This window comes from Triticum aestivum, chromosome 6B (genome assembly GCF_018294505.1).
Source record: "Triticum aestivum cultivar Chinese Spring chromosome 6B, IWGSC CS RefSeq v2.1, whole genome shotgun sequence".
NCBI lineage: Eukaryota > Viridiplantae > Streptophyta > Magnoliopsida > Poales > Poaceae > Triticum > Triticum aestivum.
Genome location: NC_057810.1, coordinates 88319426 through 88337599, shown reverse-complemented (window position 1 = coordinate 88337599; position 18174 = coordinate 88319426). Strand labels below are relative to the sequence as shown.

At 50.3% G+C, this 18174-nt stretch overlaps 1 protein-coding gene and 1 pseudogene across 1 annotated transcript; both read left to right on the top strand.

Annotated features, from left to right (window-relative positions):
- The first annotated feature begins 35 nt into the window (after positions 1 to 35).
- On the top strand, positions 36 to 2807 carry LOC123133609 (putative F-box/FBD/LRR-repeat protein At5g22670). Its single transcript, XM_044553063.1, has 3 exons — positions 36 to 1117; positions 1206 to 1340; positions 1609 to 2807. The coding sequence occupies exons 1-3, from the start codon at positions 239 to 241 to the stop codon at positions 1969 to 1971; spliced, it is 1377 nt and encodes a 458-aa protein (XP_044408998.1). The 5' UTR covers positions 36 to 238; the 3' UTR covers positions 1972 to 2807.
- A 9196-nt stretch (positions 2808 to 12003) lies between these two features.
- On the top strand, positions 12004 to 13468 carry LOC123138887 (putative F-box/LRR-repeat protein At3g58880; annotated as a pseudogene).
- The last annotated feature ends 4706 nt before the right edge of the window (positions 13469 to 18174 follow it).

Below are 18174 nucleotides of genomic sequence, written 5' to 3'. Positions count from 1 at the left end.
GTTGTGGTTTTGTGTAATTAACTCAAGGAAAAAAAACTGCGCCCCCCTTTCCCAAATGCCCAAACCCTGAGCCTCTCCGTCGAGGCGGGCGGCGGCGGCCAAAACGAGCCCTCCATCCCGGTTCCGACCACCCCGCTCCAACCCCAGCCGCGTCGAGCGAGCGAGGCAGGGAGTGGCCACCGGTGGCGAGGAGCGGCGGGCGAATCTTGCGGCCAAACCGTCTCGCCAGTCGCCGGACATGGAGAAGGAGGAGGTCCCGCGGGCCGCGCCCGGCAAGAGAGAGCCCGGTGGAATCGCGGCGCAGCGAGCGCGGATCAGCGACTCCGGCGAGACCGCGGACGATTTCATCAGCAGGCTCCCCGACGTAGTCCTCTGCACCATCATCTCCCTCCTCCCCACCAAGGACGGCGGCCGCACGCAGGCCCTCTCCCGCCGGTGGCGCCACCTGTGGCGCTCCGCGCCCCTCAACCTCGAGGTCCTCACCCGGCTTCCAGACGACCCCATCCCCACCCACTCCGTCTCCCCCTCCGCCGTCTCTGACATAATCTCCCGGCACCACGGCCCCGCCCGCCGGTTCTACTTCCACTGCCTCCGGGACGACGAGGTCTACGCCCAGGCGGAAAGCTGGTTCCTCTCCAGGGCCCTCGCCAACCTCCAGGAGCTTGATGCCAGCTACGGCAACCTCCCGCTGCTGCCGTCAGCGCTCCGCTCGGCGTCCACCCTCCTCGTTGCCAAGATCAGCCACTGTGATCTCCCAGGCGAGATTGTTCCAAGCTTTCCCCTCCTCAAGCAGCTCACCCTAGTGTACGTTTCCATCTCAGCGGACGGCTTCCACACACTGCTCTCTAGTTGCCATGCCTTGGAGAGCTTATGTATGTCCCAAGTTCGTGCTGCCGGTTGCCTCCGTGTTAGCTCGCCAACTCTTAAGAGCATTGGCTTCCGTGATAACCACAGTGAGGAAACAGAGCTGGTCATAGAGGATGCTCCTCGCCTTGTGAGGTTACTATTACCCTATTGTTATCTAGATGATTGTGTGACTATCAGGGTAATTTGGGCGCCTAAGCTGGAGATAATGGGCCCTTTTGCAGCCTTCGTCTCCAAGCTCCTACTCTTCCAGGTAGCTGCAGCATCATCCTCGAATCTTGCATTTGGACATGCAGATAATGAGATAATTATTTGTTATGTTCATTGTTTCTTGTCTTCAGAGAAAAAGCCCAGTCAGCTCAGCAAACTCGATGCACACTGTGAAAGTTTTGGCTCTCAAATCTTCTGAAAATAAATTGCACGCAGTTCTTAACATCCTCAGGTGGTTCCCCTGTTTGGAAAAGCTCTATGTCACTGTGAGTACTCATCTTTGCTTGCTTTAAATGTCTGATAGTATGGTTGATATCTTATATAGTCTACTTCCTCCATTCCTAAATATAAGTCTTTTTAGAGATTTCAAGAAGAGACTACATACGAAGCAAAATGAGTGAATCTACACTCTAAAGTATGTCTATATACATCCGTATGTAGTTTGTATTGGAATCTCTAGAAAGACTTATATTTAGGAACGGAGGGAGTAGTTAGCAAGAGCTCCAACACATCCCTCTTCTTTCCATTTTGCAGTTTCATAAACGCTATGAGATGGGTGCGAAAGATGAGCCTCAGTATGACCCACAGCATCCAATTGAATGCCTACAGACCCATCTCAAAAATGTGGTGTTTAAGTTATATTCGGGCAATGGGAAACAGGTTGACTTTGCCAGATTCTTTGTTTTGAATGCGGAAGTGCTAAACAAAATTGTATTTGAAGTACATGGTGACTACAGCAGTGAATCAGTGGCTTTTCAGCACGGGCTGCTACATGTGAAAAACAGAGCTTCTCGAGATGTTCAATTTGAATTCAGGAGTACACATGTTCGTAATAAGTACCTTGGTGACGAGCATATCCATGATTTGTCAGTGTCCGACCCCTTCAGACAGCCATAGACAGGGTTGATGCCTGAAGATTACACTGTCTTGTGCTCATTTTGTAGATGGTGTTGATGCCTGAAGATTGTCATTTGCATAAGTTTGCTCTATATCATTTGCAAAAGTACCGTATGAAGTCGCGCCTGTTAACACTGAGGAAAAATCAAATGGGGAGGGATGCGAAAAAATAACGCTGTAAGTTGTATCTGGAGGCAGCTGGTAAGTGGTAAGCCCATCTGCCAAAAACTCCCCTGGTCTTATCCTGTGCAATCATGGCTTTGTTCTGCCTATGCTGGGCTAGAAACACATGCTTGTGTTGATACTCAATTGTCTTTTCAGTTGCCTGCAGAAGCACTGAGATGTTTGATGCTTAGGAAAGGTCACCTCTGGCCTAGACCTCTATGATTTTCTAGCTAGGAAGGAGATGCTTCTGTAGTTTTCAAGGTGTTCTATCAGATAGAAATTTTGCTAATGATCAAGATGCTTCGGTTGCCTACTGGTTGATCCGTTATTCAGGTTGAGTTTACTGAAATGAAATTGGTCGCATCCTTGTAAGATTTGCAAGTAATTTGCCTAACAGCATTGAATTGGGGCTAAAGGCCTGACAGGAGAGTTGGCTTTGCCTGGGACTCTGATGTAGTACTATACTGCTTCTTAACCTGTTATCAACATTAATACAGTACTAGATAATTATTCATTCTGAACATCTTTTTTGCTTGCGAAAACCAGATTGTTGCTGGATCTTTGTCACTGTGTATTGGGTACCCTATGCACTGTTGTACATAAGAGAGGCTTGAGATCTTGAACGTACTATCAGCGGTTTCGATGGAATTGACGACATTTTAGCATATATCTTTCCCACGGACATAAAATAATTTGCAAGAAACCTTGTGACTTGTTGTGGGCTCTGGTAAATTAGTAGCACGGAGAAATATTTTGGGGGACAGCAAGGTTCTGACGCCACGGTCACACCTACCCGTGTGTGTCGTGGCAGGCTAAGTCTAGTTGGCTGTCTCGAGCATGTGGCGCACTTGCCCGTGGAGTTTGTTGGCTATTTGAGCCTGAACCCTGTACTAGATTCGTTTTCTCTGAAGAAAAGGAAACGTTCTGAACTCACCTGCTTCTCTGTTTCTGTGACGATCCAACGAGGAACGGATCGCACGAAGGGGGATGGGGGATGAGATTCAGAGAAGGGAAAGTAGTTTTGCTGGGATGAGAGGAAAGGTTCAGATTACAGAGAGATGACAGAGTGATCACATCATACACGCATGCCTCACGCGCCCACGCAGGGGCTTGGTTAAGTAGCTACTCTCGGCTGGGTCCCACCGCTGATCTGGCCATCGATGACTTGTCCCTCTCCTTCCTATTGGCTGCTCAGGTCCACCGTGGCACTTGTAGGTGCAGGTGTGACATTTCCCCCTCCATCAGAAGGAGCGTCACCTGGCGCTCCGGCCGTCTCTCGCCAGATTGCAGCGGCCGGAAAACGAAGCTTGAGCGTCTCGAAATCTTCCCATGTCACTGCTACGGGTGAAGCGGAGTTCCAGCGCACTTGAATTTGCACCAAGGCAGCGTCGCCGCGCTTCACCATGCGTCTGTCAATGATCTCCACGGGCGCCGTCTCCACCATGGACAGGTCCGGTGGCTTGGGCAGCTCGGCGAAGACCGGTGTATAGTTGGGCGTGTATGGCTTCAGTTGGGAGACATGGAAGACGTTGTGGATGCGACTGTCCGGTGGCAGAATCAATTTGTAGGCGAGTGTCCCGATCTTGGCCTCCACCTTGAATGGCCCGAAGAACTTGTAGGCCAGCTTGGCGCAGGGTCGATTGACGACGGAGGACTGCGCGTACGGCTGTAGCTTGAGCAGCACGTCCTCGCCCACCTGGAAGGTTCGTTCCGTGCGATGGCGGTCCGCCTTCTTCTTGAAGCGGTGTTGAGCTCGCAGCAGTTGTTGACGGAGGCGAGCGGTGTGCGCGCCCCAGTCCCACTGCTCGTTGTCGAGGACCGGCGCCGGCTTGTCGTCCAAGAGCGCCGTGGCCCCCAAAATTGGGCTCGGTACCATACAGAGCTTTGAACGGGGTGCAGTTAAGGGAGGCGTGAAAGGAAGAATTGTACCAAAATTCAGCGGCCGGAAGCCACCGGCGCCAGCGACGGGGGTCATCGTGGATCGCACAGCGCAGGTACATCTCCATGCATTGGTTGACCCGCTCGCTCTGGCCGTCCGTCTGCGGGTGGTAAGCCGTAGAGTAGAGCAGCTTGGTGCCCGCGGCCGCGAACAGCTCGCGCCAGAGCGCGCTGGTGAAGACGCGATCGCGGTCGGAGACGATCGAATTTGGCACACCATGGAGCTTGACGACATTGTCCCAGAACGCTCGCGCCACCTTGGTTGCGTTGAATGGGTGACGAAGGGGAATGAAGTGAGCAAATTTGGTAAGGCGATCGACGACCACCATGATGGAGTCGTATCCTTCCGAGGTAGGCAGCCCTTCGACAAAGTCCATCGTGAGCTCCTGCCAGGTTGCCGTGGGAACAGGCAGTGGAGCCAACTATCCAGGCGGCCGGCAGTGCTCGTGCTTAGCCTGCTGGCACACCAGGTATTGCTTGACGAAGTCGTCGACGTCACGCTTCTGTCCGGGCCAGAGGAAGAGCTTCTTGACACGCTGGTGCATGGCGGTGATGCCGGAGTGTCCCCCCACTGCGCTGTCATGGAACGCGCTGATGAGCTTGGTGCGGAGCGCCGTGTTGCTGCCGATCCAGAGCCGGTCGCCGCGGCGAATCAATCCTTTGTGCAGCTCGAACCCCTCCTCGTCTGGACTGTGAATGGCGAGGCGGGAGAGCATCTCTTGCGCTGTGGCATCCGTCGCGTATGAATTGGCTACCTCCTGCACCCAAGCTGGCTGGTAGAGGGAGAGCGCGGCCACGCTTAGTGCAGCGCCCACCCGCGACAGAGCGTCAGCTGCTCCGTTTTCTGCTCCTCTTCGGTACTGAAATGTGAACTGCAGCCCTACCAGTTTGGACATCGCCTTGCGTTGCAGATCCGTCTCCAGTTGCTGATCCCCCAAATTAGACAGACTTTTGTGATCTGTAAGGATGGTGAACGGCCCGCGCTGAAGATAGGCACGCCACTTCTCCACTGCCATCATCACTGCCAGAAATTCTTTCTCGTATGCAGACAGTTTCTGATTCCGGACACCCAGAGCCTTGCTGAAATATGCCACGGGATGGCCCTCCTGGACGAGCACCGCGCCGATGCCAGTGTCACAGGCGTCTGTCTCGACGACGAACGGCTTGTCAAAGTCAGGCAGAGCGAGAACCTGTGTGCTTGCCATGGCATGCTTGAGCAGGTTGAACGCAGTCTGCGCCTGTTCAGACCACGTGAAGCCCTTCTTCGTCAGTAAGTTGGTGAGCGGCTTGGCGATAATGCCATAGCGCGCTACGAACTTTCTGTAGTAGCCCGTTAGGCCGAGGAACCCGCGGAGCTCAGTGGCCGTCGTGGGCACGGGCCACTGCAGCATCGCCTGCGTCTTGTCGGCGTCCGTGGCCACCCCCTCCTTGGAGATGATGTGTCCCAAGTATTCGATGTTGTCCTGCGCAAACGAACACTTGGAGGCCTTGACGAACAACTCATTCTGACGAAGAAGCTCGAATACTTGCCGCAGGTGCTCCACGTGCTCTTCCAAGGTGCCGCTTAAGACCAAGATGTCATCGAGGAAGATGATGACGAACTTGCGCGCGTGCTTGCCGAAGATCGCGTTCATCAGACACTGGAATGTTGCTGGTGCGTTCGTTAGGCCAAACGGCATCACTCGAAACTAAAAATGGCCGTGGTGCGTTTTAAACGCGGTCTTGTGCTCGTCTTCTTCTCTCATACGGATTTGGTGATAGCCGGCGCGGAGGTCGAGTTTGGAGAAGTAAGCCGCGCCGGCCAGTTCATCAAGCAGTTCGTTGACGATCGGTAAGGGAAACCGATTCTTGATGGTGATGTCATTGAGCCGCCTGTAATCGATGCAGAAACGCCAGGTCCCGTCCTTCTTCTTGACGAGGAGGACTGGTGCTGCGAAGGGGCTCACACTATGGGTGATGACGCTAGATTGCAGCATTTCTTCGACTTGGCGTTCGATCTCATCCTTTTGCAGCGGCGAGTACCGGTATGGCCGACCGTTCGCTGGTGGTGCGCCGTCCACCAGGGTGGCTGCATGATCGTACTGCCGGTGTGGTGGCAGCTTCTTGGGGTTGCCAAACACATCGGCAAAGTCGTCGAGGACCGCTTGCACTGCTGGGGGCGGGGGCTTGTCCTTGTCCGTGCTCGGCGCGCGCCAGTCCACTACGACCATGTACTAGATACCGTTTCCGGCGTGCCACTTGGCGAACTGATCTGGCTCGATGTAGTCGATGTTGGTAGTTGTGCCCTTGGGACGAACACCTTGCAGTGTCACAGTCTCGCCCTGGTGCGCGAAGGAAATGGTCTTGTCCAGCCAGTGACAGTTCATGGGGCTGTTTTGTTCAAGCCAGTCCATGCCCAGTACGCCATCGTATGCCCCGAGCGCAAGCTGATGCATGTCCGTACTGAATGTGTGTCCTTGGCACCACCACTGAACGGCCGGAATCATGCTGTCGCAAACCAGGCGCTCCCCATTGGCGACGCGCACTTCCACGGGTGGCAGAGGCGTGCTAGTGGCCTTGATCCGTTCCACGAACGCCTGGGAGATGAAGCTGTGTGTGCTGCCCGAGTCCACGAGCAGCAACATCACCTGATTTCCCACCATAGCTCGCAGGCGGATAGTGCGCGGAGAGTCCCCACCAGAGACCGCATGGGTGGAGATGAGGCAACACTCTGGCGCAGGTTGCTCTGGCTCGGGCGCGTCCAAAAGGTTGAGTGCGTGCACGACATCGTCAGTGAGCACCTCGCCGTAGTCACCCACTTGGATGGTGAGCAACTGCGTCTATTGCTTGCAACGGTGCTCGCGGGAGTATCTGTCGCCACACTTGAAACAGAGCCCATTGGCACGACGGAAGTCGCGGAGTTGGCGCTCGCGAGCGAACTTGTCGTTGGCCGGCCGGGGCACTGCTGCCGCTGCTGGTGGCCGCGGGGGAATCGCGGCGGGCAGAGGCGGTGGCCGTCCGGCTGGAATCAGTCTAGGACGCGGGCGGCGCACGCCATTTTCTTCCTCCTGAATGCAGGCCAACACCGAAGCGCGCGTGATGCTGGTCGGAGCCTGAAGGCGTACCGCAGCACGGAGATCGTCCCGTAATCCGAGGAGGAACTGGGTGACGAAGAAGCGCGGGCTCAGCGAGGCGTCGAGGGCGAGAAGATGGTACATGTGAGCTTCAAAGGCCGCTCGATACTCTGCCACCGAGCCGGTTTGCCGCAGATGTAGAAGCTAATTCATCTCCAGCTCGAACTCATCCGCCCCGAATTCTTCTCGGTCGCTGCGCAGAAGGCGTCCCAGCCCAGTGCACGGTGAGCCTGACGGTATGCCTGAAGCTAGTGGGCTGCCTGTCCTTCGATGTACAACGTCGCCGTGGTCACCCAATTGTGTGGCGGAACGCGGTACAGCTCGAAGTAGGCAACGCAACGATCGATCCATAGGTACGGCGCGGAGCCGTCGAACCTTGGGAAATCATGCTTGGGAGGCTTGGTGAAATACTCCTCTTGCCGTGGCATCTCCGTGTCGTGGTGGCCCGGAGCGAAGTCCCCGTGGTGTGGGCCGTCCGCGCGCCCCTCGTCGTGCAGAGTTGAAGCAGAGGAGGACCGTTGTTGACGAGGCGAGGTTGTGGCGCGTGTGGATCCGCCGGTGCCGCAGAGGAGCCGGTGAGTGGGCCGCCCCGGGGTGTACTTGGTGGTCGGCCACGCGGCGAGGTCGCGGGTGGTGGTGGTGCGGTGTCGCGCTGTTGACGCACCTCGCCGACGTCGGCCTGCGTCAGATCCACCTGGCGACGCAGGTGCGCGAGATCGACAGTGACCTGTTTGTTGAAGGCGAGCTGCGCCTCCGTTTGCTTGTCGCCGGCGATTTTGCTCTCGTCGAAGCGGGTAAGCAGGGACGAGAGCATGGACTTGATTTCTTCCGACGATTCTGCCATGGCGAGAAGGATATGCTTGGTTTGCGCTGAGGGTTTGGAAGAAGGCGCCGTGCCTGCTCGGCCGATCTAACCCTGCTTGGGATTTTGTGTCGATCTGCCGGAGCAATTCGACACCCAGAGCAGTGGATGTTACAGATCGATCTCGCAGCGGTGTGGGTGGAAAGAAAATTCAGGCCGGAATCGTAGGTGGCTCTGATTACCAGTTGTGACGATCCAACGAGGAACGGATCACACGAAGGGGGAAGGGGGATGAGATTCAGAGAAGGGAAAGTAGTTTTGCTGGAATGAGAGGAAAGGTCAGATTACAGAGAGATGAGAGAGTGATCACATCATACACGCATGCCTCACGCGCCCACGCAGGGGCTTGGTTAAGTAGCTACTCTCGGCTGGGTCCCACCGCTGATCTGGCCATCGATGACTTGTCCCTCTCCTTCCTATTGGCTGCTCAGGTCCACCGTGGCACTTGTAGGTGCAGGTGTGACAGTTTCCCAACTGTCCTCAATTCCCCCAGCAGCTACTGGATCACAATGTCGGTGTAAATTGAACGGCAAAATTCGTCCACCACAATGACTGTTCGAACTCTTGATCCTCTGAATGTTTTCTTCTCGTCCATGCGGTCCTGGTGATAGAAGGGTTCGGCCAGGGAAGCTATGGCACAGCAGCGATGATCACCTGCTACATTGCATGTTTAATGCATTGTACAACACGTGAGTTTCGTTCGGGTGAGTAAAGAATACCACTCTTCCTCCCGGAGAGGATTTGGGGCACCCAAGTGCGGGGGCATCCATGTCCCTGGTGTCGGTTTTTTATTTTGGCTTCCGATTTCTAGTGTTAACGAAATTTCAAATTAAGTTCTCTTTTTATATTTGAGTTTTTCATGACCAACATATATTTTGACGACTTCAAAAAATATGTTAAGTTCCAGTGTTGAAACTTAGTACAAGCGACCAATAAAAGTTAATTATTTTGGATCTACGACCGACTGAAAAAATTACTTAAAAGTATATCTCTGAAACTGCTTGAAACTTGGCAGTTTTAAATGAAAAACCTGTAAGTTTCAACGTTGAGACTTAAAACTTATTGTGGCCTTATGCGGGATTGAACTACTGTGTGGACCGTGAGGCAAAACGAGTGGATGGCAGGACTTTGAAGGTGCGTGCCTCCGCACTAGTGTGCCCCTGCGAATTTGCGCTCTTCATCCGCGATGGGAACCTAGAGTGGCTCTTTGTTTGTGACAGAAACGACCGGGGTGATAAATTTAAATTTTTTTCAAACATAGATTTAACATCGATATTTCATTTAAAAAAAGGTCATACTTTAAAAAAAAAATCTCGACCCAGTGTTTTTCTATGAATAATACTACCTAAACCATAAATACTTTTTTCGCGTATACGCAAAGGTTGCTATCTTTTCATTGATAGAAGAAAGGAGAATGAGTACAATCAAGGATACACCACATGACTTGAACGCAAGGAGGCATGAGCATGGTACCCAGAGAAGAGAGAGACGGGGTGCTCAGCCCGAATAGGGTAAAAGACACAACTAAACCCACCAAACCTACGACTTGAGGAGCAGGCCGAACCAGCAGGACGTGGAACATCTCGAAACCAAACATTGGGGACACCACGAGCGAGTAAGATAGTGCCTTCAAGAAGGAAAATAACGTCGTGACGCCGCCGCCATCATATCCGGAAGAAGCAAACCTAAGGTTTACCCTGATGCTCGAAGAGGGGCACAAACAAGGGCCATGGCAGCACCTTCAGGAAGGGAAAACGACACCCGTGAGACTCGACACTGCCAGCATCGACAAGCCGAGCATGGATTTTACCTAGCCTGCGTTCGAGAAATCCCAAAGCCAACAGCTCAGGTCTGAAGACATCGTAGACAACAAGCTTGTCGACCGCTACCTTAGAAGGGGGTGGGGCTGCACCTGTCGCCAATGAAAAACGCAGGCTTTGGAACCGACATGGCCTGTAGGTGGACGGGGTCGGAGAGGCGGTGGGGTAGAGAGCCGACGTAGATGGAAGGATGATAGTCGACGCTGCCGGCAATTTGAGGCCGAAGGGGGATGCAAATCCGTGCTGCAAGGGGCGGAGCCACCAGAACCCCTACGAACTGAAGATACGGGAAGGGTCGCAGCTGTCGGTGCGTCGGGTCGCAGCTGTCGGTGCGTAAGGGCCCGAAAGCACACGGGTAGAGGACGCCAGCAGACCAAGGACTAGAGAATGCAGGTCCATGGACGCCGGGACCAAAGCAGTGTCGACAAGGATCCACCGCGAAACTTCAACAACCTGCCAGAGGACCGCTGTGACCACACAAACATAGAGACGTGACCGTAGCTCGGAGGAGGTGCCATCGGGGACGGAGGGTGGCCTGCACCTAAGCAGGACCTAGCCCCGACCACCCCCAAAGGCTACGCCTGCCCCAACGGACAACAACAATAAGAGGAATTGCACCAACAAGGGGCAAGGGGCGAACTGGAGGATGATCACCACGGGCGCAGGCACGTCGCATGTAGGATCGGCAGGAAGTGCTGCAGCAGCTGGACAGGGGGAGGGGGTGGCCGTAGCATGCAAGATCCGATCTGTGACAGGGGAGGGAGGGTGTCCTCCAGCACGAGGAGGAGGGGCAGTCCGCCCACCACAACCATCCCCAGGTAGGACGTGGCCACACGGGCCGACCCTCTAGCGATGTGAGGAGGCGGTGGCGGAGGGAAGGGGCCGGTGCGGGACGGGGGAGGGCCCGGAGCAAGAACGAAATCGCCCCGTCTCTGCCATCCCCGGGCTGGGCACGGCATTGCCGGCCGGCCCTTTGGCGGCGGCGGTGCGAGCGTGGCAGTGGCGGAGGGGAGCTCCCGGCGGTGACGATGGTGTCCCGAGTGATGCCAGACACCTGCGACCCGCGGTGGAGATTTTTTCGATGGTTTGCAATACTCATCATATGTATAAAAATCATGGTCATTTCGATTAACAAAATTTAAAGCTTTAGATATCTATATCTATTAGTACACTACGCTCCTTAATTTTTAAGGCCTCACAATCAATTGAGGTCTCAAATTTGAAATTAGGTCACTCGGTTTGACCGGATCAACAATTTCTTAAGGAGTTCTCTCATTTTATTCTTTTAATTCACCATGTTCCCTAGTTTTAGAGATCTCCCATTTGATTGGGATATTCAATTTTGAATTTTGGAGATCTTCCATTTGATTGTGGTATTCAATTTGGATTAGGTTCACATTTTGACCGGGTCGACGATTGTTTTTTTTAAATCAATCGGCTTCAAACCGGTCTATAAGAACATATATATCAATCCCATGCACCCACTCGCCACCTAGAAAAAAGAAGCACAAACATGTGATGCTATAGTACCAATATAGTATATGCATCCACCGACATAGAATTTTTTTCCAAATAAGTTTGCGCTGATTAGCAATTAACCCAGAATCACACCGCGAAAGGCCAGGCAAAGAACCGCATATAAATAAAAATAAAACACCACTCCATCATCTCATCAACTCACCAAACCAAATACTCCCTCGGTTTCAAAGTATAAGGTGGATTAGTTTTCAAAGAAGACAAGTTTAGAGCCAAAAAATATCGGCATCCAAAATACTAAATAAATAAAATATGAAAGTCCTTTTCATGATGAATCCAATGACACCGGTTTGATATTATGGATATTGATACATTTCTCTGTAAATTTGGTCAAACTTAAAAGAGGTTTGAAGTATTTCTTCTTTTTTACCAGATAAATTAAACACAGAAAAAAAATGTTTGCATTTAGTTCTGTATGTGCATGGCTGATGTTATGTTTGGAGTCAAATTTATTAGTTGTGGTGTTTCAGCAGATCCACACATGAATTCTGTATTAGCCATGTTAGTGGGCTGGCTTTTTTTCTCTCCTGTTTTTTTGGCAACGTGATCTGGGGTGGGAAAGCATACCAACAGTCTCTGATGGCAAACTGCGAAGAAGATGCCCGTTCTGCTACTGCCCGATCTCATCAGCACGCTCCCCGACGCCATCCTCGGCAGCATCATCTCCCTCCTCCCCACCGTGGACGGCGGCCGCACGCCGGTCCTCTCCCGCCGATGGCGCCACCTCTGGCGCTCCGCGCCTCTCAACTTCGAGGTCCGCACCCGAACCCCCGGCGTGCCCGTCGCCACCTCCTCCCCGGTCTCACCCGCCGCCATCTTCAAGATAATCTCCCAACACCCTGGCCCCGCCCGCCGGTTTTACTTCAACTGCCGTGGCGCCGGCTACCTCTACCGCAATACCCAGAGTTGGCTTCGCTCCCCGGCTCTCGCCAACCTCCAGGAGCTCGATCTCAGCTACGCCGAACCCCGGCTGCTGGCATCAGTAGTGCTCTGCTTTGCAGCCACCCTCCTCGTAGCCAAGATCGAGCATTGTGATTTCCCTGATGAGATTGTGCCGCCCATGAATTTCCCACTCCTTACCAAGCTCACCCTTTCCAACGTTTCTGTTTCCGAGGACGTCTTCCACAGACTGCTCTCCGGCTGCCATGCCTTGGAGAACTTGTACGTGGCCAAAGTTCGTGCTGGAGGTTGCTTCCGTGTTAGCTCCCGGACTATTAAGAGCATCACCTTCGGTCATAGCTCTAGTGAAAAAGCGGAACTGGTCATCGAGGACGCTCCTCGCCTTCTAAGCTTGCTATTAACTGACTGTAACCGAGATGATCGTGTGACTATCAGGGTAATTAGGGCGCCTAGCTAATTTGGAGATATTGGGCCCTTTCTTAGTTGTCGTCTCCAAGCTCCTGCTCTTCCAGGTAGCTAGCAGCAGCGTCATCTTCGAATCTTGCATTCTGCATTCCTACATACATGCAGATAACATTTTGTTCATTGTTTGTTTTCTTTAGGGAATAAGCCCAGCCGGCTCCACAAACTCGATGCGCACTGTGAAGGTTTTGACTCTCAGGTCTTCTGGAGATAAATTGGATTCAGTTCTTAACATCCTCACGTGCTTCCCCTGTTTGGAAGAGCTCAATGTCATTGTGAGTATTCATCTTTGCTTGGTTTAAATGTCTGCTTTGGTAGTATGCATAAAAAAAATGTCTGATTTGGTTGACATATTACAGTCAAGTTAGCAACAGCTCTAACATATGCCCCGTCTTCCTGTTTCGCAGTTTCAGGAATTCTATGAGATGGATGAGAAAAATGAGCCTCGATATGACCCACTACATCCAGTCGAATGCCTTGAGATGCATCTCAAAAAAGTGGTGTTCAAGTCATTCTTGGGCTATTTGACACAGAGATCCTTTGCCAGGTTCTTTGTTTTGAATGCAAAGGTGGTAAACAAAATTGAATTTGAAGTAAACAAGGACTACTACAACATAGCGGAGACTCAGCGCTGGCTGCTACGACTGGAAAACAGAGCTAATCGAGATGCTCAGTTTGAATTCAGGAATACTTCAAACTAACTGAATTCCATGTCAACAAGGATATCCATGATTTGCCAGTGGCCGACCCCTTAAGACAGCCATAGACTAGGTTGATGCCTGAGGATTGCACTGTCTTGTGATCATCTAGCAGATGGTGCAGATGCCTGAAGATTACATCTCTTCCTGCATAAGTCTGCTCTATTTCAGCCTAATAAAGTTCCTCTGTAGTAATTCCAGTAACTTACGAGGGTTACCCCTATTAAAACTGCGAAAGATGTTTTTGGATGCAAAATTAGTGCACTGCGGAAAATAATTGTGGGGAGGCGGTGTAAGAATATTGCTGTTCAATTCCAATTAATATATCTTCCAGGGGTACCATTATTGCAGAGAAACTCATCGCATGCCATGGTGCCAACAGCTAGTGCTGAGGTGTTCACGAATTCAATGAGTGTAGAAATGTTCCTCACACACAAAAATGCGTCTAGTTTTACCACGAACTAGGATCGAACGATCTTTGATCCTGTATTGTCCCATTTACTTGGTTTCACTCCATTTTGAGAAACGGATCGGTTGTTGAATTTGTTAACGATAAAGGGTTTTGTTGATGGTTGTGTGCATCAAATTACCAATATAAATTTATGATAAATTATAAATGCCTCGTATTATTGGGACTTCGCCAAGAAAGGACCCCTTACTCTGCTTTGTCCAAATTGACGCATCCTACCTTTTATTGAAATACTAACTTTAGATCAATTTGATGTATATTTCAAGCCCGTGACCAAGTAGGAAATCACCATTTTGTGCCATTAAGGGGCTGTTTGGATGGTAGCCAAGAGCTCACAAAATGGAGGCGTCAGTTTCTCTCGCCAAAAAATTGGCTTACCCTGTGTTGGTCCAGCTAGCTTGGGCGAAATCCGAACAACCCCTAATTCTCCATCCACTTTTATTCACATATATTCCTTTACTAAAGTCTCTGTTTCCTGTTATTACCTGAACCAGCATCAATACTCCTAACAACACTATCAATATCATCATTAGCTTCACCTTGATCCGCATCATCAGAAAATCCTGCTCATTTTCATTGTCAAAATTTGAGCTTTAGATGTGCCAACTATATGAACAACTCTATTTTTCCTGTTACTTGCTCGAAACATTTCACATATGCCTTCCTCTAAATCTTAAATAATTTGTAAATTGTCTGGAAATCTAATCCTATTACTAGAAGCATCTTGTTATTCTCAAAGTATCAGGAACCAAAGGGACAACGAACTTTTTCGACAATGGGTGAATTTTATTAGCTTAAAATATAGATCAAGAGGATACAGACACAATAAGCACACACCCGGCCTCTGCATATATAAGATGCACATAGCTAACACCAACACACACAAGCACACCAACAACTAGCAAAGTTATATAAACCAAAGCTATGTGTAGGCGAGAGAGAAAAAAAGAAAAAAGTTTCAAAGCGATCGGATCCGCGATCGGCAAACTGTAGCAATGACCATATCCGCATCAACCATCTCATGACAACACACAGAAGATGAATTTTTCAAGAGTAAAGCCTTCAGGAAGGAAGCAACGCTCATGCGCCGACATCACCGGATCAAAACATCAATGCCAAAATCTAGGATTTAACCCCGAAAAATCAGTCTGCGCATATCCGAGCAATGCCTTCAACAAGGTAAAGACACAAAAAAGTTCATCATTGCCAGGTATAACCAACTCAAGTCAGACCTAGTGAAAGATCGTGGATGTCGCCTAGAGGGGGGGGGGATATGCGCTTTAAAATAATTACGGTTTAGGCTTGAACAAATGCGGAATAAACCTAGCGGTTAATTTCTCAAGCACAAAACCTACAACAACTAGGCTCACCTATGTGCACCAACAACTTATGCTAAGCAAGATAAACAACTAAGTGATAGCAAGATATATGACAAGAAACAATATGGCTATCACAAAGTAAAGTGCATAAGTAAAGGGCTCGGGTAAGAGATAACCGAGGCACGCAGAGACGACGATGTATCCCGAAGTTCACACCCTTGCAGATGCTAATCTCCGTTTGGAGTGGTGTGGAGGCACAATTCTCCCCAAGAAGCCACTAGGGCCACCGTAATCTCCTCACACCCTCGGACAATGCAAGATGCCGTGATTCCACTAAGGGACCCTTGAGGACGGTTACCGAACCCGTACAAATGGCAACCCTTGGGGGCGGTCACCGAACCCGTACAAATGACAACCCTTGGGGGCGGTCACCGGTACCCGTCAAATTGCTCGGGGCGATCTCCACAACTTAATTGGAGGCCCCGACGTTTGCCCGGAGCTTTACACCACAATGATTGAGCTCCGAACAACACCAACCATCTAGGGCGCCAAGGAACCCAAGAGGAAGAAGCTCTAGGGTGCCCAAACACCCAAGAGTAATAAGCTTCTCAAACTTCACTTCCACGTATCACCATGGAGAACTCAAGCCGATGCACCAAATGCAATGGCAAGAGCACACAGAGTGCCCAAGTCCTTCTCTCCCAAATCCCACCAAAGCAACTAATGCTAGGGAGGAAAATGAGAGGAATAACGAAAGAAGAACACGAAGAACTCCAAGATCTAGATCCAAGGGGTTCCCCTCACTTAGAGGAGAAAGTGATTGGTGGAAATGGGGATCTAGATCTCCTCTCTCTTTTCCCTCAAGAACTAGCAAGAATCATTGGAGGGATTGGGAGTTAGCAAGCTCGAAGAAGGTCAACAACGGGGGAAGAACACGAACTAAAGAGATAAGGTTCATTGGGGAAGAAGACCAACCTTTTATAGGTGGGGAAAAATCCAACCGTTATGCTCACAACCCGCACAGAGTGGTACTACCGCTCGACCTCACGGTACTACCGCAAGGGGTAGCGGTACTACCTCAAAGGGTAGCGGTACTACTGCTTGCGAGCGGTACTAAAAAAAATACATCCGTGCCTATCACCGCTGGACTTGTGACGAGTTTTTGGTCCGGAGCGGTACTACCATCCGCTCCTGTCCGCGGTAGTACCACTGTAGCCTTTTCAGAACACCAAAACTGCCATAACTTCTGCAAACAGACTCCGAATTCAACGAAACCAAGTTTGTTGGAAAGCTAGCGACAAGCGCTAACACAATCTTGATAGAACTAACAATAAGAAGGAAATTAGAGAAGGCCCAAGAAAAAATGGTGAGAACCATTCCTTGAAAAAGGCCGGTAAAACCTCCAACACCGAAAACGCGATAGGAGAATCATATGAAATCCGTTTTCGATGTACTAGAGCTTGTCACGAAGATAACCACAAGCTCTAAAACCTAAAAAGAAAATACAAATAAGAATCAAGAAAGATGATGCAAGGATGCAATGGTTTGATCTCTCGACAAACGATATGATCACGCTACTCACTTGAGAGCCCCCCTTCATAGTACGGCTATCGATCCTATAACCCGGTCTCCAAACTATCACCATGAGACCGGTAAAATATAAAACCTATCAAGGGCAAACCTTTGCCTTGCAGGAAGTCCACTTGAGCTAGATGATTACGATCTTGACTCCCTCAAGTTGGACCACCTTTCTTGATTGCGTTGGTTCGATGAAGACTAGATGATTGGTCCCCCATACTCCACTATGTGTGAGCCACTCTTCGGCACATCTTCACAAGTCCATTGACACCACAATGGACGGCAAGCATCAAGCACTTGATCTCTTCGTGATGCTCCACTTGAACATGCGCACGGAAATCTTGATGACGATCACCACTTGATGTCATCCTCTCCATTGGTTGAGTGATATCTTCCTCTTGACGCAAGCCCATGAACATGTACCTAACCCCACAAAGAACTCTCACATAGACCATGGGTTAGTACACAAAGCACAATGGACAATGCTTACCATACCATGAGATCACTTGATCCCACTCGGTGTATCTTCTATGCTTTGTGTGATGATCAACTTGAATCACTCTCTATACTTAGTCTTGATCAACCTTGATTCTTTCCAACTCTATGACCAATCTTTGGGTGATTCCTTAATACCACCTTGTTCAACTCATAAACTCCTCGAAACCAACACATGTACTTCAAGAAATGCCTATGGACAAATCCTTCAAATATAACTCAATGCAACCATTAGTCCATAGAGAATGTCATCAATTACCAAAACCACACATGGGGGCACTGCATGTCCTTTCAATGTCCCCCATTTTGGTAATTGATGACAATCACTTTCAAGAGAGTTTATATAAGGAATTATGCATCACCATGCAATGCAACAACCAGTGATGCAGGAGAATGAGATGCAAATGCTTAGGAACAAAACCAAAGCAAGGACAAGACACTGAAAACCTTCTCCACAAAACTCTCTGAAACTTCTCCCCCATTGTCATCGATTACCAAAATGGGCGAAAAGCTTAGAAGGCCAATATAAAAAGTGTTCCTCCATAAATTGTGTATTTCTCAACAAGATAGTGGAACGCCATACACATATCCAAAGGTAAATACTTGGAGTAACACAAACTATATTGTGGCACAAAGATTGCTAAAGAATGATATGCCACAAGGACATAACAAAGAGAGACACAAGCAATCAAGCAATCAAAAGATACCAATTGAAGCAAGCAATCAAAGGATATCAATTGAACCAACTAGACCAAAGATCCTACGAGCCACATGAATAAAGGATATTATGATATGAGCGAAGGAGTGTTCTAAAGAAACTAGAGAAGCTCCCCATGATTTGTGCACAC